General features: G+C 40.8%; 2 protein-coding genes across 5 annotated transcripts in view; one reads left to right on the top strand and one right to left on the bottom strand.

Moving 5' to 3' along the window:
• The window catches only part of epn2 (epsin 2), a 29,769-nt gene extending 20,526 nt beyond the window's left edge, over positions 1–9,243 (top strand). For 3 of the 4 annotated variants that reach the window (XM_086154216.1, XM_086154217.1, XM_086154215.1), the window contains 5 exons: positions 35–155; positions 1,319–1,471; positions 1,802–1,894; positions 4,124–4,348; positions 5,667–9,243. In XM_086154216.1, the coding sequence (XP_086010342.1) occupies positions 35–155; positions 1,319–1,471; positions 1,802–1,894; positions 4,124–4,348; positions 5,667–6,013 (939 nt within the window). In that variant the 3' untranslated portion in view covers positions 6,014–9,243. The remainder of the gene's footprint in view (positions 1–34; positions 156–1,318; positions 1,472–1,801; positions 1,895–4,123; positions 4,349–5,666) is intronic. The other variant, XM_086154218.1, reaches the window with a different exon arrangement.
• A 126-nt stretch (positions 9,244–9,369) lies between these two features.
• On the bottom strand, positions 9,370–13,830 carry b9d1 (B9 protein domain 1). Its single transcript, XM_086154220.1, has 7 exons — positions 13,626–13,830; positions 13,412–13,480; positions 12,707–12,818; positions 12,172–12,268; positions 11,595–11,657; positions 10,761–10,828; positions 9,370–9,717 (listed from the first exon to the last, which is right to left on the bottom strand). The coding sequence occupies exons 1-7, from the start codon at positions 13,686–13,688 to the stop codon at positions 9,557–9,559; spliced, it is 633 nt and encodes a 210-aa protein (XP_086010346.1). The 5' UTR covers positions 13,689–13,830; the 3' UTR covers positions 9,370–9,556.
• Between the last annotated feature and the right edge of the window lie 2,883 nt (positions 13,831–16,713).

The following is a 16,713-nucleotide window of genomic DNA, read 5'->3' as shown; positions in this document are numbered from 1 at the left end:
TGTGTCTTAGCGGATCCTATCTTTGTCTTTCTAGCCAGTGTCATCTTTAATGGATCTGATGGACGTCCCAGAGCCAGGTGCCACCGCCGATCCTTGGGGGGCGAGTGGAGGAGCCGGAGCTGCGGCTGAATCCGTAGACCCATGGCAACCTTACGGTACTCACACCCACACAATCTGGTTTCTGCAAGAGTACTTTGTCTTTTTTTCTCTTTTTTTTTTCTTTTCTTAAGGTGTGCGTCTTTGTCAAGCAGGAATGTTGCTCGTCCGGCCCTGCATCGTAACTGCAGAGTTGTAGTACTTCAAAAATACCTTAGTTTTCTTTAGTCATTTTCGCTGGGGTCGTGGATGAGGGTAGGGTTTGTAAAATCCCACTTGCAGGAAGGTCCAGGGACTTGAACTTGACTCGTTGCTAATCATTCACAAGCATCTCTTAATATTAAACACATAATAAGTATACACCCGTCCCTTATATACATGTATAAATTCAACTTTGGTGGGTTATGGGGTTTCAGTAGATGTCTCGTGATAACGGACATTATACGTGACCAAATTTTGAGATTTTGGAATTCAACCTGGCAACAGCCTCAGGAGCAATGAATGTATATACTTTATTCATGTTAAATGGACATGCTGTATGCATATGAGGATTACTCTGGGGTCCGTTTGGACTGTTCAAGGTATTCTCTCTCTTGTGTGTTGCATAGAAACAGAATGGATTAGCCATGATACATTCTTTCTGAATAGCCTTGCCATGTATGATTCGAAAAGCCTTTCCTCAGGAAAAAAATAAATCCTTCACTGGCTCAAGAAGGATCCTGAGGTCATGTAGTGTCTATATTTAAAACAAACAAACACGGAAAAGTACTGTACCATATTCTATAATTCTTTCTTTTAGGGTAATTCTACCTCATCGCACCTTTTCCCCTGATTTGGAAAAAAGTCCCTTTTCTTGCTACTAGGGCTAAATAAAGATGTTTTGTTTGATAATTCTTAAATGTTACTTTGAATGTGTTACAAACCCCACTGGAAACACAAGAACCGAAGAGTCTTATGATGAGACTGTTCCTGCAGAGGTCTGTTGCTCCTGGCGAGCTTACAAGTTCATCCGGGGGAAAAAGAACACCTTGCTGTGGAAAAGAAAATCCAAAAGATGTTGACTCATTGTTGAGGCCGTAACCAGTCAATTTTTTTTTTTTTTTACTTCCATCTGTACCTTTTTGTGTCTCTTCTCCCGCTTCGCAGCCACGTTACGTCCCAGATGTTTATTTTAAACCCGTTTTTTGTCTCGCTAATACCGTCCTCGTCCTCTTCCCCCCAGGGTCCGGCCCCAAGCCGGCCGCCCCGGTGGACCCCTGGGGGGCTCCTCCCTCTGTTCCACCCATGAAGAGCAGCGACCCCTGGGCATCCAACTCCACCGCCGCCTCCGACCCCTGGGCGTCCGCGTCGAATCGTCCCAAGGCTTCCAACACAGGTGACCTTCACGGACGTCTAGCTTTTTGAGCCTTTTCCGAGTGACCGGTGGCGCTCTCTCTTACGAATGTAAACGCATTTTAGAGAATAACTAATTACGTACCGCCGTGTGTACTCCAGTTAACTGTACTTAGAGACGCATATCTGCATGCTTCGCTTGCTTGATGTAATAACCTCGTAAGTTAATTGAGTATCCAAGCTCATTAATATTTGTCGTGTCTATTCCCATCCGTCTTTATGTTTTATGTATTTGACATCTGTGTATTTGTGCGCGCTGCGTATCGATGTGTGGGCCTGTGTAGATGTGTATTTGTGCACTGTCCCCCTTCAGGTAGCTTTGACCTGTTCAGTGCATCCAACGGTACGTCCAAAGAAGACTTCTCAGAGTTTGACAGCCTCCGCTCATCCTCCTCTGTCCCGACTGGTACTCACCCTGTCTTTGTCTTATTGACACGGATTCTGTGTTTGTTCTCTCAGTGTCGGATCGATAACCCGTCTGCAGACACCATGCGTCTGCGGGGCACTGACACGTGTCTTGTCTTTGCATGTTAACGTCGCCAAACCGGAGCAAAGATGCGTCACATTTTACACTTTTTCATGGCCAACGAGCCGATGCCGTCAACCGTCCGTTTGCTCCCGTCTGGTCCCACATCAGAGTGTGTCATCTGAATTCTAAATTCATCTTGAGACCTCAGCTGGAAAGTTTAATGACCTGCTGACATTTCATATTTTAATGCTTTTTTTTCAACTGCAAAAGTTCTAAAGGGGTGAATTGAATAGATTTCTTTCAGGTGGGTGTGTGACGGGTTTCCTGATTTCTTTGTTGCTCCTGTGTGTTGTGACTGTTGTTGGTGGGCAGCGTTGGTGTTGAGACCTTTACTGGTCAAAATTACCCGGTAGAACGTAAAACAAAGTAACAAGAATAAAAAAAATAAAAAAAAAAAAAAAAGCCCTGCAGGCCAGTGGGATTAAGGACCAAAATGTATATTTACATGGGAACATTTAAGGTTTTGCGGGAGAATCTAAAAGAAAATACTTCTTAGGTGGTGCAAAATGTTAATATTGTCCTCGAATCCCCATCACTTATGCAACAATAAATGATCAAGTCTTATTCAGTTCTAGTGTTGCAGTGAATGGCTTTACTTTCACCAGGATTGTACATGACATAAATAACTAATTAGACAAAAACAAACTTAATACACCACCACAATGGATTTGATGGAACGTAATCAAGACTCAACTGGAGTCAGTGTTTTTGACTAAAATGTTGTGTGAACTATTGAGATGCTAAATCCATTTATATGCATTTCCCCTCATTTAACTGACAGTTAACTGACAATTAACTGATTTACAGTCTCCATTCTGGTTGACCGGGTACAGTTTAATCCATTGCAGACTTTGACCGATGGAACGGACCTCATTGCCCCGTCTAATCTGTGGGGATTTGTATTAAAACAGTGCTAATTGTTTTAATCCTGGGCTGACAATTTTCTCAGTCGCAGGCTTAAAAACCGAACGTCAGTAGGAAATCTTAAGAGTCTTACTGGAGTCGCAGCGTGTTGTCGATGTCTTGGTCAGAAAGTGTCAGGTGGTGATGTTACAGTTTTAGAGCAGTCACAGCGCAGTCTTTTCCCAGTCTTTGGGATTTACGACAGTGTCAAATGTGTTTGATGTTATCGTAAGTATTTAAGTCTTTACGGTGACAAAACACAATCAATATCCAATAGATGAGCTCCGACAAAACTGGAAACAAAGTAGACAAAAACAAGTCCGATATCGGCAGCGGAGGGTTTTTCTTTGTGATACGGATGAACGGGAGCGACAATCGTTGTGAAACGTCCAAAAAGAAGAGCGGATGCTGGAGCTGAGGCCAGAAAAGGCCCAGCTTGTACGCCGTTAACTCTCCATGCACTGAAACAGCACAGGTTTCGCAAATAGCCGGTGAAAACATTGCATGCCGGGAAAAAACATTGCCGAAAGATTGTCGTCGTAGGACGTAACATCCACAGTCTTTGGAAAATGTCATTCTCAGCCTGGTCTCAGACTAGGCCGGGACTTCAAACTTGTCTGTAGATGTGCGGTAGTGTGACATGATCGTTTTTTCAAAGTCTTTAGACGTACAGGTGAGATAACGCAGTAACTTTTTAGGGATGAAGATGCAGACGTACATTAAAAAAAGCTGATTCTGAACTGGCCCAGAACCAGCGAGGAAGTAGTACGACTGCTATGTGAACCGCCTTACAAAAAATAAGTCTTTTTATATATTCCACCAATGTGTATTTTGGTTTGTAGGTGGTACGGGTTCCACGCCTTTAAATACTGCTGCTTCTTTTTCTGTCAGTTGGCTTGCTGGGCTGGTGTGTATCGCTCTGCATCTCCACTCTTTCTGCTAGAAACAAGAAGCCAGGCTGTCTGCCTCTGATTTTATTTTATTTTTTTCTCATAATATTACCCACTGAACATTTGTAATCCAAAGCCCTGCTTTCACAGTGAATGCAGATGCAGGTGGATCTGTGGGTCAGACCGTAGGATAGGATAGCAAATTCAATCGGGCAGCTAAGATGGAAAGTTTGTGATGTCATTATTTGGTTTGCATAATGATGCGTCTTATTCACTTTTAAACAAAAATGTTATCAATCCTCTTGTTACCCAGGTGACGGGGGTATAGCATCCTCTGTTCCCTCCCAAGTCAGTCTTGCTAGCAGCAGCAGCCTGGACCTGTTCGACCCGCTGCCAAACCCCGCCGGCACCTCCAACCCGACCAGAAAGACCCCGGAGTCCTTCCTGGGACCCAACGCTGCCCTGGTCAATCTGGATTCTCTGGTGACCAAACCAGCCCAGCCCGCCGCGGCGTTCAATCCCTTCTTGGCTTCAGCAGGTGGGGGAAATAAAAACGTTTCATAGGCAAACGCTCATAATATTGCAGTTTTTATAGCGCTGTTGCAGCATAGTGTCACTTTTTTTTTTTTTTTTTTTCCATCATCAAAAGCGTTAACCTGGTAACACATAGAACAAGGTATTTTTCATGATAAATTCGTTCGTTGGAAATAAAGATATGGCCATTAGAGAGAAATCCAGAATGTGCGAGTGAATAAGGGGAGCGCTGAACGCTGCCGGTGGATCGAATCAACAATCACATCCACTTTACTCTCTTTTTCACTCACGTCAGGGCATTAATAGGAAGCTCCTGCAATCCTACAATGTGCAAATGTATAATGATTAAAATAGATTGATAAGATAACCGGTCGATTGTTAGAAACGCCAAAACTTTCCACAGAACTTTAGCGATTCTTGTCAAAAATGGATGGCACCGTGTGTTTAGGTGCTGCATGTCATCCTTGTTCTTCCAGAGGACCTTTAATGCTTTCAGGATCGAGAATCTGCTCGTGTGGTGTTTTTATTTCTCTACAGTAAGGGATCAGTCAGAATGTGTCATTTATTCTCAAAAGCCTGTATGTTTTTAGGTTTAAACGTGCCCTTAACATTATAGAGTCCAGTTTCGACCTGCTCTCTGAAAAGTGCCTCGCGATCACTTGTCGTGATTCGGCCCTAAATACAAAAAAAAAAATCGAAATTCAATTTCATCTACATTTTAGAGATACTGAACCATAATCTTGAACACATTTGAGAACTAAAAATCTGAAGCACAGCGGTTCCTGATTCGGGGCTGTGAGGAGTTTGCAAGCAGGTATATTAGGATGTTAATGAAAGGCCGTAAACATCCGAGTAAACAGTTGTATGCACAGTATGTTGGTATATTTGTCGCTGTGATTGACCGGCAGTCGGTCCTGTTGAACCCATTCTAACCCCCAAACCCGTTTGTAGGATAAGCAGGATCACCGATGAAGAGATAAATGCGTCAAGCAAATGTAGTTGAACGATGTAATGGCTGTAAAGAACGTAAGTCGACGACTTGTGGTCCCTTATGTTCTCCTTTAAGACACTCGGCAGCTGTGGGTTCAACCCGCCGGTCCTGCTTGATGATACAAGTCTGGGCCTGTTGACACACAAACACACACCTTCCACACGCTTAACTGGTGAATCAGCTTTTTCGAGAAAATGACCGTTGCGTGTACGAGGTGTTCCCGCGCCCGCCCGAACACGCCGCCGTTTCACCCACGACGCGACGCCGCCCGCCGATTACAGGCTTTCTAATAGCGGACCTCTTTGGTTGACGTATCTCATCTGTGCCGCAGGTGGTTCTGCTCCGGCTCCAGCAAGCCACGCCAACCCCTTCCAGGTGGGCCAGCCCGCCCCCCCCACCCTCAACCAGATGCGGGTCAGCCCCATGCCCTCCGGCTTCGTCGGCATGGGGGAACCCATGGGTCACGCCTCTTTGCCCGCCCAGCCCGTCGCCGTGGTCCCCTTGGCGGGGATGGCGCCGATGGGCCGGGTGATGCCCGGGATGGGAGTGGGCGCGGCGGGAGGGGTGGGTTCCAACGCGAGCGTCCCGGCTTCCATGTCCATGCCTCAGCCCCTGATGAGCATGCCGCCCCAGGCTGGAGCTCAGCCCACCGGGACCACCAACCCCTTCCTCTTGTGAGGGGATCCGAACGGGAGGAGGAGCTCCTCGTCTTCTCTTTCTTCCCCCCTTTCTCTCTTTTTCAGAGGCGCCCCGGCTCCTCTGGAAAGCCTCAAAAATGAACAAGAAGTAATATTCGTCATTTATCCCGTCGTAACCCAGCCGGGTCCTCGTAGTCAGACCCCTCCACGCTCCCTGGCCGCCTCGTCCTGTGCATCCCATAATGATCCCGTGACCGTTTAGAATTCAGAAGCGTCTACAGACTTTGAGTTTTTTTTTTGTTTTGTTTTTTTGGGGGGGGGGGGGGGGGGGTGTTTACAGTTTTTTTTTTTTTTTTTTTTCCTCGTTTTGTTTGTTTTCTCCCTCCGTGGAAGCTGAAAAGGATCCCAGTATCCCCTCCGTCCTGCTGTTCGCTCGCCTCCTTTCCCACAGGACTGCTCCTCTCCTCCGCTGGACTGACAGGAGAGTCTGACTTTACTAACCCCGGATCTTATCTCTTCACTAGAGCTAATCTTTTTTAAGCCCTGTCAGCTGAAAATGTGTGTGTGTGTGTGTGTGTGTGTGTGTGTGTGCTTGCACGCACATCTTAGTGCTTTTACACTGTGTATATTCCAGTGGGGTTTACGACACACACTGGAGTAAGAATGATAGTGACAGTCAAATATGTTTATACTCTGTTTGTGTGTGTGTGTGTGTGGGGTGTGTGGGGTGTGTGTGTGCGTTACTAAGCAGGGATTTTGCACAATTTTTTGCTTTTTAAAAAAAAAAAAAAAAAAAATTTCTTTCAGCAACTGTCGGGCTCACCGTTACACCTTAGCATAGGCGAGGAGGCTAGCAGCTAAAAAGGCGACACACACACACACACACACGCACACACTAACTCAAACACGCAGCCTCGGCTCTGCAACACTTCATCACGAACTTCATCCGGTCACCTCGTCCTCCTCTCGGCCCGGACCCTTCCCCCGACACCCCGAAACCGCCGAATTAACAATGAACTCTTAACAAAGGAGTAACTCCTTGTCTTTGGGGTTGAGGAGTTGATAAAAAGCTATGTGTGTATGCGTGCGTGCACGAGTGTGTGTGTGCATGCTCACAGGCGTACTGTTAAAGCTCACACTACATCCACTTGCATTTATTTGTTTTATTTTTTTGTTGTTATTGTTGCATTTATTTGGTTCAGAAGATCATCGACGGCATCAGCATTAATCTTTAATTCAAAGACAGACTGAGGTATTTTTGTGGGGATTTTTCTTTTTTCTTTTTTTTTTTTGGTTTCAAGGCTCAAAGGGAAGAAGGCATGTGTGTGTGTGCAGCCGGCGTGGGTGATACTAGCTTCCAAGTGTACTTTCAATAAGCAGGTTTTCCGTGTTCTCACTGGGTTAAGTGGAAGTGCGGTGGTGTTTATCTGCAGCCTGTAGGGATGTGAAGACTGGGTTTTAAAGGCCGCATCAGCCAATCAGCATCATGACGAGAATTTAGCTCCGAGTGGATTTGCTGGGGCTTAACAATCTAAAATGACTTTATCTGGGTTATACACACACACACACACACACACACACACATACACAGGGATGTTCCTGTGCTGGTCTATTGATAGCACAGGGAATCCCACCGCAACACCACCAGGCATGTCTGTAAACGAACCGTTGTTTGTTTTTGTTTTTTTTTTTTGTTTTTTTTTCTTGGTTATCTTTGTGTTATTTACTTGTCGTATCTTAATCCATAGCAAAGCCTTTCTGAGTTGTGGAGGTGTGTACTAGCCAAGTTACGTAACATCTTCATTCTCTCTCTCTCTTGTCAATTTTTTTTTTTTCTTTTCATTCTAGTGTTTCACCCTATGGGTAGGTAATTCTCTTCTCTTAGAAGCACAACTGTTACCAAAGTCATAGCGACTGATTTCAGAGTTTGAACAGTAGGGTCACGTTTTGTTGATGATTTTGTTCCATCTACAGGCACAGGACACACTTTTTTTTTTTTTAATACTTCATTTATTTTACAGACTGTTCAGAAATCTCTGCTGTCGGCCAATTTATTTCCAGCAAGTGTGTTTTTTTTTTTGTTTTTTGTTTTTTCTGATGGTCAAGAAATGTCTAGCTAATGACGTGTAGACCCTTCCTCTCGTTAGGTCATTGTTCTCACTTCTTTTCGGTTCCGTTTATCACTGCCAATGTTTTTACTGTGCATAGAGTTACTTGTTTTCATTTCCTTTTTTTTTTTTTTTTTTTTTTTTTTTGTGCGAGATGAAGCCCTCTTCTAGTCTGCTGTGGTATGATAGTGACTCCACAGGACCCTTGTTATTTCCACTAAATGCAGACCTTTTTTTCTCAGGCAAAAGGAGAGGCACCTCCAACTGTGTGTATGGGTTTGATGATGCAGAGGGTGTTGTTTATTTTTGTGCTCTTGTCCCGAATGAATGGGTGTGATACTTGCAGACCAGCAAACATTTTTAATCTCAACTAAATATATGCAAAAAGTGAAGTTGGAAAACAAAAACAACAAAAAAAAAGATTAAAAAAATAAGAGAGATGATGCTTGGTGTGTTTTGCAAAGTTAGATTTGCTAATACGGTCTTCTTTTTTGAAAAGGCTACTACAATATTCTAGCTGAGTCAAGTCCCTTCCTCACGGGCCTTAATTTCACTGCAACCCCTGACCTTTGTGTCATTTCTGGCAAATTTTGGAAAAGATGGATAGCATTCAAAGCAGAAAAAAAAAGGGCAGTTTATGTCTTGGAAAAGAAAAACAATAACATAAACTCCAAATGAATTGGACGGCGGCACAGACGACCACTTCTCCGTGTCTTTGGCAGCAGATTTGAGTCGATGTTGCGGTGAAAATGTGGCCTGTGCGTAGCGAGCTTGTCCGTGTTAATATGTATTCACTATGCTTTTATCAAGAGAACTAACTGACCTTATGAACTGTTTTGTCTTATATGCATAAACAGTGTCCTTTTTTTTTTCCATGTCTATTTACCCTTCTCATAGTACTGGGAGCAGGCTGCTTTTATTGGATACATGCTCAACCCCTTGGCATTATAACTGTATAATATAATTTATCATTTGTACTATTGTAACATACTGTTCTTCTGTATACCTTATTATTCTGTGTAATGGGTTTTTGTAGGAAAAGTCACAAGTGTATTTTAACGGCATCTAAACAAATGAACGCAGCAGACCACACCCTGACGGATGAGGACAACTGTAGCTGCACTGGTTCAAAATAAAAATGTGTATCACTTCTGCTCTGTAACTCTTGTCACCACGTTTTGTTTTTTTTCACCCCTCCTGCTAATTTTGCGTTTTCAATTGAAGTCCAAACACAGGCTGCTGGAACTATAATTCCACCAAGCGCACAATGAAACGACAACGCCAATAGTTTCTGCTAAAGCTGCCTTTATGTTCAAAAACAAGTTAAACATTTGTTTAAATTAGCATGAAGCATGTGCGTTATCAAAACACTGACAATAATAAGAAAATAAGTGTTCTTAGATCCCCCTCCACGGGGAGAAATCGAGCATCGTAGCGTCTCGGGCTCAGACGTCGCCGGCCGGACGTTCTTGCCGTCACATGTTTGGCTGTTCTTGCGTGGACCAGCTGGATGCGGCCGAGCAGCACTGGGGGTTGCTCGGGTTCGATGGCCCCGTGTCGTAGCCCAGTTTCTTCATGTCCTTGGTCATGATGTTTAGGCAGACGGTAACAAAGCCTTGGGAACAAACCCGCGTCACTGCAAATATATAACAAATATGAATAATTTTGCCATGTTCAAATCAGTGAACAGCATCAGAGTATCAACTGCTTTAAAACACATTTCAGCCGTGGTATAGACAGACTCCTACTGCAACTCCTGAACTGCAGTGTGATAAAACAATCCTGAAATGCTGGGAAACACTGACAAAAAACAAAGAACAACATACCCTCAACATGGTAAATGTATTTAATCAGTCAGATCTTGCTTTATTTGGATTATATTTACCCTTATGTTCAGATAAAACCCAGTCATTTCAATTTTTTGCAAAGACTAAAATACCCTGCCCCGCCTAGAACTCCGTGGCCTACTTTTCAAGATACAAAAGTAGCACCATTTATCTTTTTCTTGGTGACATGAGTGATGTTTCCCTTTTGAGTGGATTTATTCTCAAATAAAACGGTACTCACAAGTAGTCTTGGAAAATAGGATCCAGCATAGACCAATAAGAACTAAAACTTTGTTGCTTATTCAGAGAAAACATGTTTACCGATTGTGTGTTGTATGATAACTGCACCTGGTATTTTATTTTTTTCCTCTGTATCAGTTTCTAACCGATATGGCGTAAAGTGGATAAACACAGCATAATGTGTGTGAATTTTTCCAGCATCTAATTTACTTCAGCTTTAACTCCATTGGTTCAAACTGTTGAGTTCTAGAAATATTCCTGTTGTTAGTTTCATTAGAAGCCAATAAACAACAAAAACTGCACTAAATACAACTGTATTAGTTATAACTACAATAATGTAAGTGAAACTACATTATTATTGGTGTGTACAGAAGCATCTGACGTTACTAACACAATTTTTACCGCAGTAATGTCAATAAAAAAGTAAATTGGCATTAATGTGGTTAATGCATGAACAACCTTGAGGTCATCACGGCCCTTTTGGCTCCAATATACTGTGTATAGTTATACTTCTACTGGCCAGGTCTGTTTGCTTCCCAGTTTGATTCGCTCCTGCAGTGACAAAAAGAAACCACTGTGTGTCGCTGTTAATATGAAGAGAAAACTCACAAACCTTCTCTCCCTTCACCCTGGGCCACAACTTTAGGGTCAGTGTACTCGGGTCGGCGTCCCATCAACCAGCTACCAGACAGGAAAACACACTTTCAGATTAAATATTGACATGATTTGGTGCAAATCAATTTGAGATAAATATTTTTGTCCCGCTGTGACAACGGCTATAGACTTCATATCTGTTATTTATTTTTGTATTGATGCTAGAAATATATCTGCAGCTACTTTACATCGTCCACAAGGGAAGCTCGGCAAATAATATGTGTTAGACTAGAAGGATATCCAGAAAGAAATATATAATTCTCATTTATTAACTGAGAAGAAAAGACAAAAAAAAAAAGAAAAATAATCTAATGTACAACAAGAAATATGCTTTCTATTAGAAATGAGTACAGCGCATTAAGATTATGACAAAATAAGGCCCCCCATGTTCAAATGTGAGCATTAATTACATGAAATCGGAAAGTAGGAAGAAAATCAACGTAACTCCCCTCCAATAGAATAAAAGAACATTGTAAAAATATTTTTTCCCATTTTAATTAAAAAGAAAATGAAGTGTGATGTGCTTTATTTTATTTATAGTTGTCTTAAACGGTAGTATTTGAAATTCTTACTGAATAGCGACAGTGTTGCTTCACCTCTCGGCCCAAAGACAGCGACTGGCTCGGTGAAGAAGGCAAAGGGAGGAAAGAGCTTCGCCTTCACACTTGCCATGTACGATATAGTCATTTTGGAAAACTGCTTGTGCAGATTATAAATCCCAGTTGGGCACAAGTATATCTGTATGTATGTGTATAATAACAGTGGCTACCGTTGCAATGTTTGCAAGGCTCACCTTGTGAATTTCTGGAGTCTCCACGTGGGTTCAGGAACAAACATGGGGATGAGTCGTGTGTGTCTGCAACACAATAGCATTTTTGAAAATGTATGGATTTAATAATTTGACAGGATAAAGGAAAACAAGAACCGGATTATTTTATTATACATCAGGAAAACGTTCCTACAGGCTTTTAAGTTTTTGTTGAGCAGTAATACATAATTTACATATTCGTCCACATAACCAGTGATTAATAGACAGTTACGATCTTCATTTGATTCATGATTATCATTGGTCACCATTATGAATCAATTGCAATCCAGCGATTGATCAGCTGTCAAACAACCAGTCAATTAAAATGAATTAGAATCAAACATTTTCTTAAAATAGTTATAGATAATTAGCTAATGTTTTACTTCTACTTGAATGAACAGTGAGCCCTCTAAAAATGGTAAATTAAGTTCTGGTGAATCCATCATTTATACAGAATTAAACCACTGATATAATGCACTTGATGTGCAGCAGCCAGTCATCTCACAACTGGTGCCCGAAGGGAAAACAATAGAAAATGAAAAATAACTCAAATATTACTGACTGTCCAGATGTGAAAGGGATGTGTGTTGCTCCATAGCCCCTGACAACATTGTTCCCGAAAACATCCGGACCGTATACGCTGACCACGAGCTGAGGCCCTTGATAATACACAGCAGATGGACATCAGATGTGCTGAATGAGTTCTGGACGGCTACGCGATCATGTCGTTTGATTTGCAGAGGGCATGCAGTGACCCTGCTGTTACCTTAGATTAACTGGGACAATATGAAATAGACAATAAATACAAGCAATTAAATGATCATATTATGATGTTGGAGAAAATCAAAAATGAGCTTGAAATCAGCATTAAAATTTCCCAAACATGTACAAATAAGGAGATAAAAATCAATCATTCAAAAATAAACAAAACAAGATTTCCGATTGAAGGTAGTCCCAAATAAGTAAACAAATACATAGAAATAGTAACAGATTTTTTATAAAAGATAAGCTATAAAGTAACATAAGGAAGAAGTTTTAAGGTTATGTTTCTTATCCTTAAATAAACATTTGTGTGTGTGTGTGTCTTGGATGCTCACATCCGGAAGGGTTTGTGCTCTTGAATGTTATTTCCAGCGGGAAGTTCCAGATGAGTTTGTGTGAAGGATGACTCCCTTTGCATGTAATTTGAGTGATTCCTTCCTCCAACCCCTAAAGAAAAACAAAAAGACACTCGACTCATTAAGGGACGAACCCATAATACTCAGTTTTGATTACTTTTGTAATTTTACATGGAGATGCTCTCTGCACTTCTGTTTTCAGCGTATCCAGTCAACCTCAAAAACACTCCCAGGAACTTTTATTTTCAATTCAACATCATCAATAACCCATGTTTTTTTTTCTGCCAGTATCAACACAACCAGATGTCTTGTATCTATTTCCTGTTGAATAGCTTGTTTACTCATTCAATATCTTATTTCTTAAGGGACATTTCTGTCGTTTCTTGTCTGGATCTGATTATATATTTTCATATCGGAGGAGTAATATATTTTTATTCTGGGGCTACTGTGGGGAAAATGTCTTTTGTTTATATTCAACACATCTTCCAAAAAGTTACGAAATGGCAGATGGAACACGGCCACATGTACTTCGTGTACGTGTGTGCGTGAGAGATGTCTGAAAATCAACAAAAAACGATCTAAAAGTCATATAATATGTTCATATAATATGAACATCGTGTATTGTTTATACCTGGAACCAGCTCACGCCATCGTGTTACTTTCGTATGTAAGTATGCTACTCACCGAGGTTGGAGCCCAGTCGTGACCGTACACGAAGCAGTATTTGCAGTACAAATTGTCGTATCCTGGAAACTGACAAACGATAAGAAGATTGTGATGATAAGTAGTTAAAACAAAAATATTACTTCTTGTGGAATCCTCGTTAAGCTAACTGCTAATGTTGCAAACGCCAGCTTCATTCGCTGCTATGCTATGCTAGCTGAGAAGCGTCGCTAACCTTTGCGCCTTCAATCTGTCCGTTCAACGAGAGAAGAAACACCGATGGGTTGCCCATCGCCATGATAGCGTCATCTAGAAATTATGTTATTATGGTATTTCTTTCATTCGCGCCCACAGTTATTCTTTTTCTAAGAAAATTGTATATGTGAGTAACAGCTTTGCCGTCCCGTTGCCAAGGCGACGCTTGCTAGTTCTCCTGTCGCGCGACTGCCGAGGGACAAACTGAACGAATGCGCCGAATGGAGGTGAAATACCACGATTGCCCACTAGGGGGCGCTCTTGTGATAAACAAACTAGGCAGTCTGCAATGAATGCTGCCTTGCAGAGTTCTGTGTTGGGACATTGTTCTGTCAGTGTTTGGAAAAAAACCAAACACACACACACACACACACACACACACACACACACACACACACTTCATCTGCTGATGAAGGAGACACAGCTGCATGAACCATGTTGAGAGGAGGAGGTAAGTCACTCTTGTGGTGACTCAGACGATTTGGGGGCTAAAAGGATTAAAATGGGGGACTGGCTCTTAATCATCGTCTTGTCTTAGAATTATTCTCAGGAAAAAAAATCAAATTTTACGTAAGTAGAACATGAAACCCGCTGCCTTACTCTCTTGTAAAATCGTGTCAACGGGAAGGCATGAAATCGACAAGATATTATCCAAAAGAAAGATGAAAATATCACCTATAACATAATAAGGGATAGTGTGTGTCTTGCACTTTAGGAGGCAGCTTCTCGAGAGCTTCTGTCCCAGGGGGCACGTTCATCACGGTTGTCCACCGGAGTGGCACTCTTGAGGCCACTATCCAGTTTTCCCTGTCCTGCCGGATGCCCCCAAGAGGATACTTTTGCGTTATTCTTTCGAACCAAAGGCCAATAAGATGATTATTGCCCTTTGGCCTCCCACCCAAATGTACAGCCCTTAAATTAGCCACAAAATCTCCCCACAGTGTAATGGTGATCGCTTCTTCAAAAATGATACGCAAAATCTGTAAAAAAAAAAAAAAAAAAAAAAAAAAATCAGACACAATAATATAGTCCTCAGTAAATTAACGGGATGTTTTCCCGTGTTATCTCTTTGCTGCACATATTAGGCGTGATTGAAATATAGGACACATGATATATAGGGAAGAGCTATTAAGCGGTTAGATAAGGGGGGGGTTATTTTGCATCCCATAAAAATCCCATTCCTAATATGTGACCATATGTCTGCTGAAGCATAGATGACGACCAAGGACATATATTGCAGCAGGGAATTTGACTCATACTCACAATCCAGCCTGAATGTGTGTGTGTTCCTACGCAACCAAAGCGCTGGAATGACAAGAACATCTGTCTTTACGTATCTGGATGACATCATTCCAGAGGCTTTGTATGAAGTGTTCCACCGAAGCTCACTGCTGTCAGGACCATGGCCTATTTTACTGGATATTGCCAGAGATGTACAGAAAAATAAACATTTAAGGTAATCATGAAGTATAAATTCATTAATAGCAACTGTTTAGACCAGGGCCAGGGAATTATTTTGTCTGGCGGGCCACATTTCTTATTTAATTTTTATGCACGGGTCGACTAGGTATCATGTTGATTGGACAACATGAAAATTTCCATTTAAATATTGCATTTTTTTGGCATTTTATTTTACCAACATAATTTGGTATGTAATCATCCATATTAAATTTAAAAAAAGGAGAAAAATAAGGAGTTTCTAAATTCCGTATTGATTAAAAATACTTATTAAGAAGTAGATGTAGCAGCGGTGTGGTCTTTTTTGGACGGCAACACACCGTACACACACTGACATACTGCAGAGGTCATTCCAATGACGCGTTTCCTTTTTTTCTTTTTGGTTTTTAAGATAGGATGTCACCATAGGAACGGCCTCACATTCTTTGTGTCACTTCTATAAATTCTGGAAATGTACACACAGGAAACAGAATTTGGATCATTTTAAATTGCATTTGTGTCATTTTCTAATGGGATATTTAACATTTCAACTCAGAGCTAAAGCATTTAAATACACAATAATCTAGTTTGGATTTGTGACATTTTCAAATGGATCAGCATGGATGTGGAACACGTGTCTTTTTCTGCTCGGAGTTGCTGATTCATCACACTAGTTTAGAATGATTAACGGTCCATATCCCGGAATTACTTCTTTAAAATGTCCGTGTCCATATATCAGTTTCTAATGAATCACATTAGTTATGTACCCGGTCTTGGACTGGACTCCATGTATCAGAAACAAGCGCCTGCATTTGTGCTCAAGTCCCATTGACACAAATGGAAATGCAATGTGATTGGAAGCAGTCACTTATTCTACTGGGAAGTCCAGTTGTAAATGTTTCTAAAATCACTGAACACCAATGTAAATGTTTCTAATTATTTTTTCTATTATTATATATATTATATTATATTATATTATATTATATTATATTATATCATATTATTAATAATAGTAATGGGCAATATAGAGACTCCAATGAACCTACTGCATGTCTTGGGACTGTGGGTGACTGTGTGTGAACTGAGGAGTCTGGAAGTAACCCATGGAGACATGGGGAGAACATAATAATATAATATGATATAATATGATATAATATAATATAATATAATATAATATAATATAACATAATATAATATGATTATTATCGTATAATACAAATATAAAAATGATATTATTATTATTGTATAATATAAATGATAAATTACCATTTATATTATACGATAATAATGATAATGATAATGCTAATGATAATAATAATAATAATAATTATCATTATAATTACAATTATTATTATTATTGCTATTACTATATGGTATTATTTTATTATTAGTAATAATAATAATAGTGATTATTATTTTTAGCCTATTGTATAAATGATAAATAATGAAAGTAATAATAAAATATAATAATAATTATATTATATTGTATTATTAAACATCAAATGATTACATGCTCGTCCGCAGTAATTCAGTGAGATTAGACAATGTACTAATTTCACTTGTCTTATGGTTGTAGAAAGAGATTTAAAAACAGTAATTGACATTAGCTGCTCCAGGTTGGAAGCCTTAAA

The sequence above is a fragment of the Fistularia commersonii genome, chromosome 10, assembly GCF_037954325.1.
Source record: "Fistularia commersonii isolate RoL2024-O1a breed Wild chromosome 10, RoL_Fcom_v1.0, whole genome shotgun sequence".
Classification (NCBI taxonomy): Eukaryota; Metazoa; Chordata; class Actinopteri; order Syngnathiformes; family Fistulariidae; genus Fistularia; species Fistularia commersonii.
The sequence above is the reverse complement of the archived record's forward strand: the minus strand, read 5'-3'. Positions and strand labels throughout refer to the sequence as shown.

Coding starts and splice junctions, on each gene's coding strand:
- b9d1 (XM_086154220.1), bottom strand. CDS start 13,688: ATGGCGATGGGCAACCCATCGGTGTTTCTTCTCTCGTTGAACGGACAG. Junction 12,819..13,411: donor ACGACTGGGCTCCAACCTCG/GTGAGTAGCATA, acceptor GTTTTTCTTTAG/GGGTTGGAGGAAGGAATCAC. Junction 10,829..11,594: donor AGACTCCAGAAATTCACAAG/GTGAGCCTTGCA, acceptor CCTGTCTGGTAG/CTGGTTGATGGGACGCCGAC.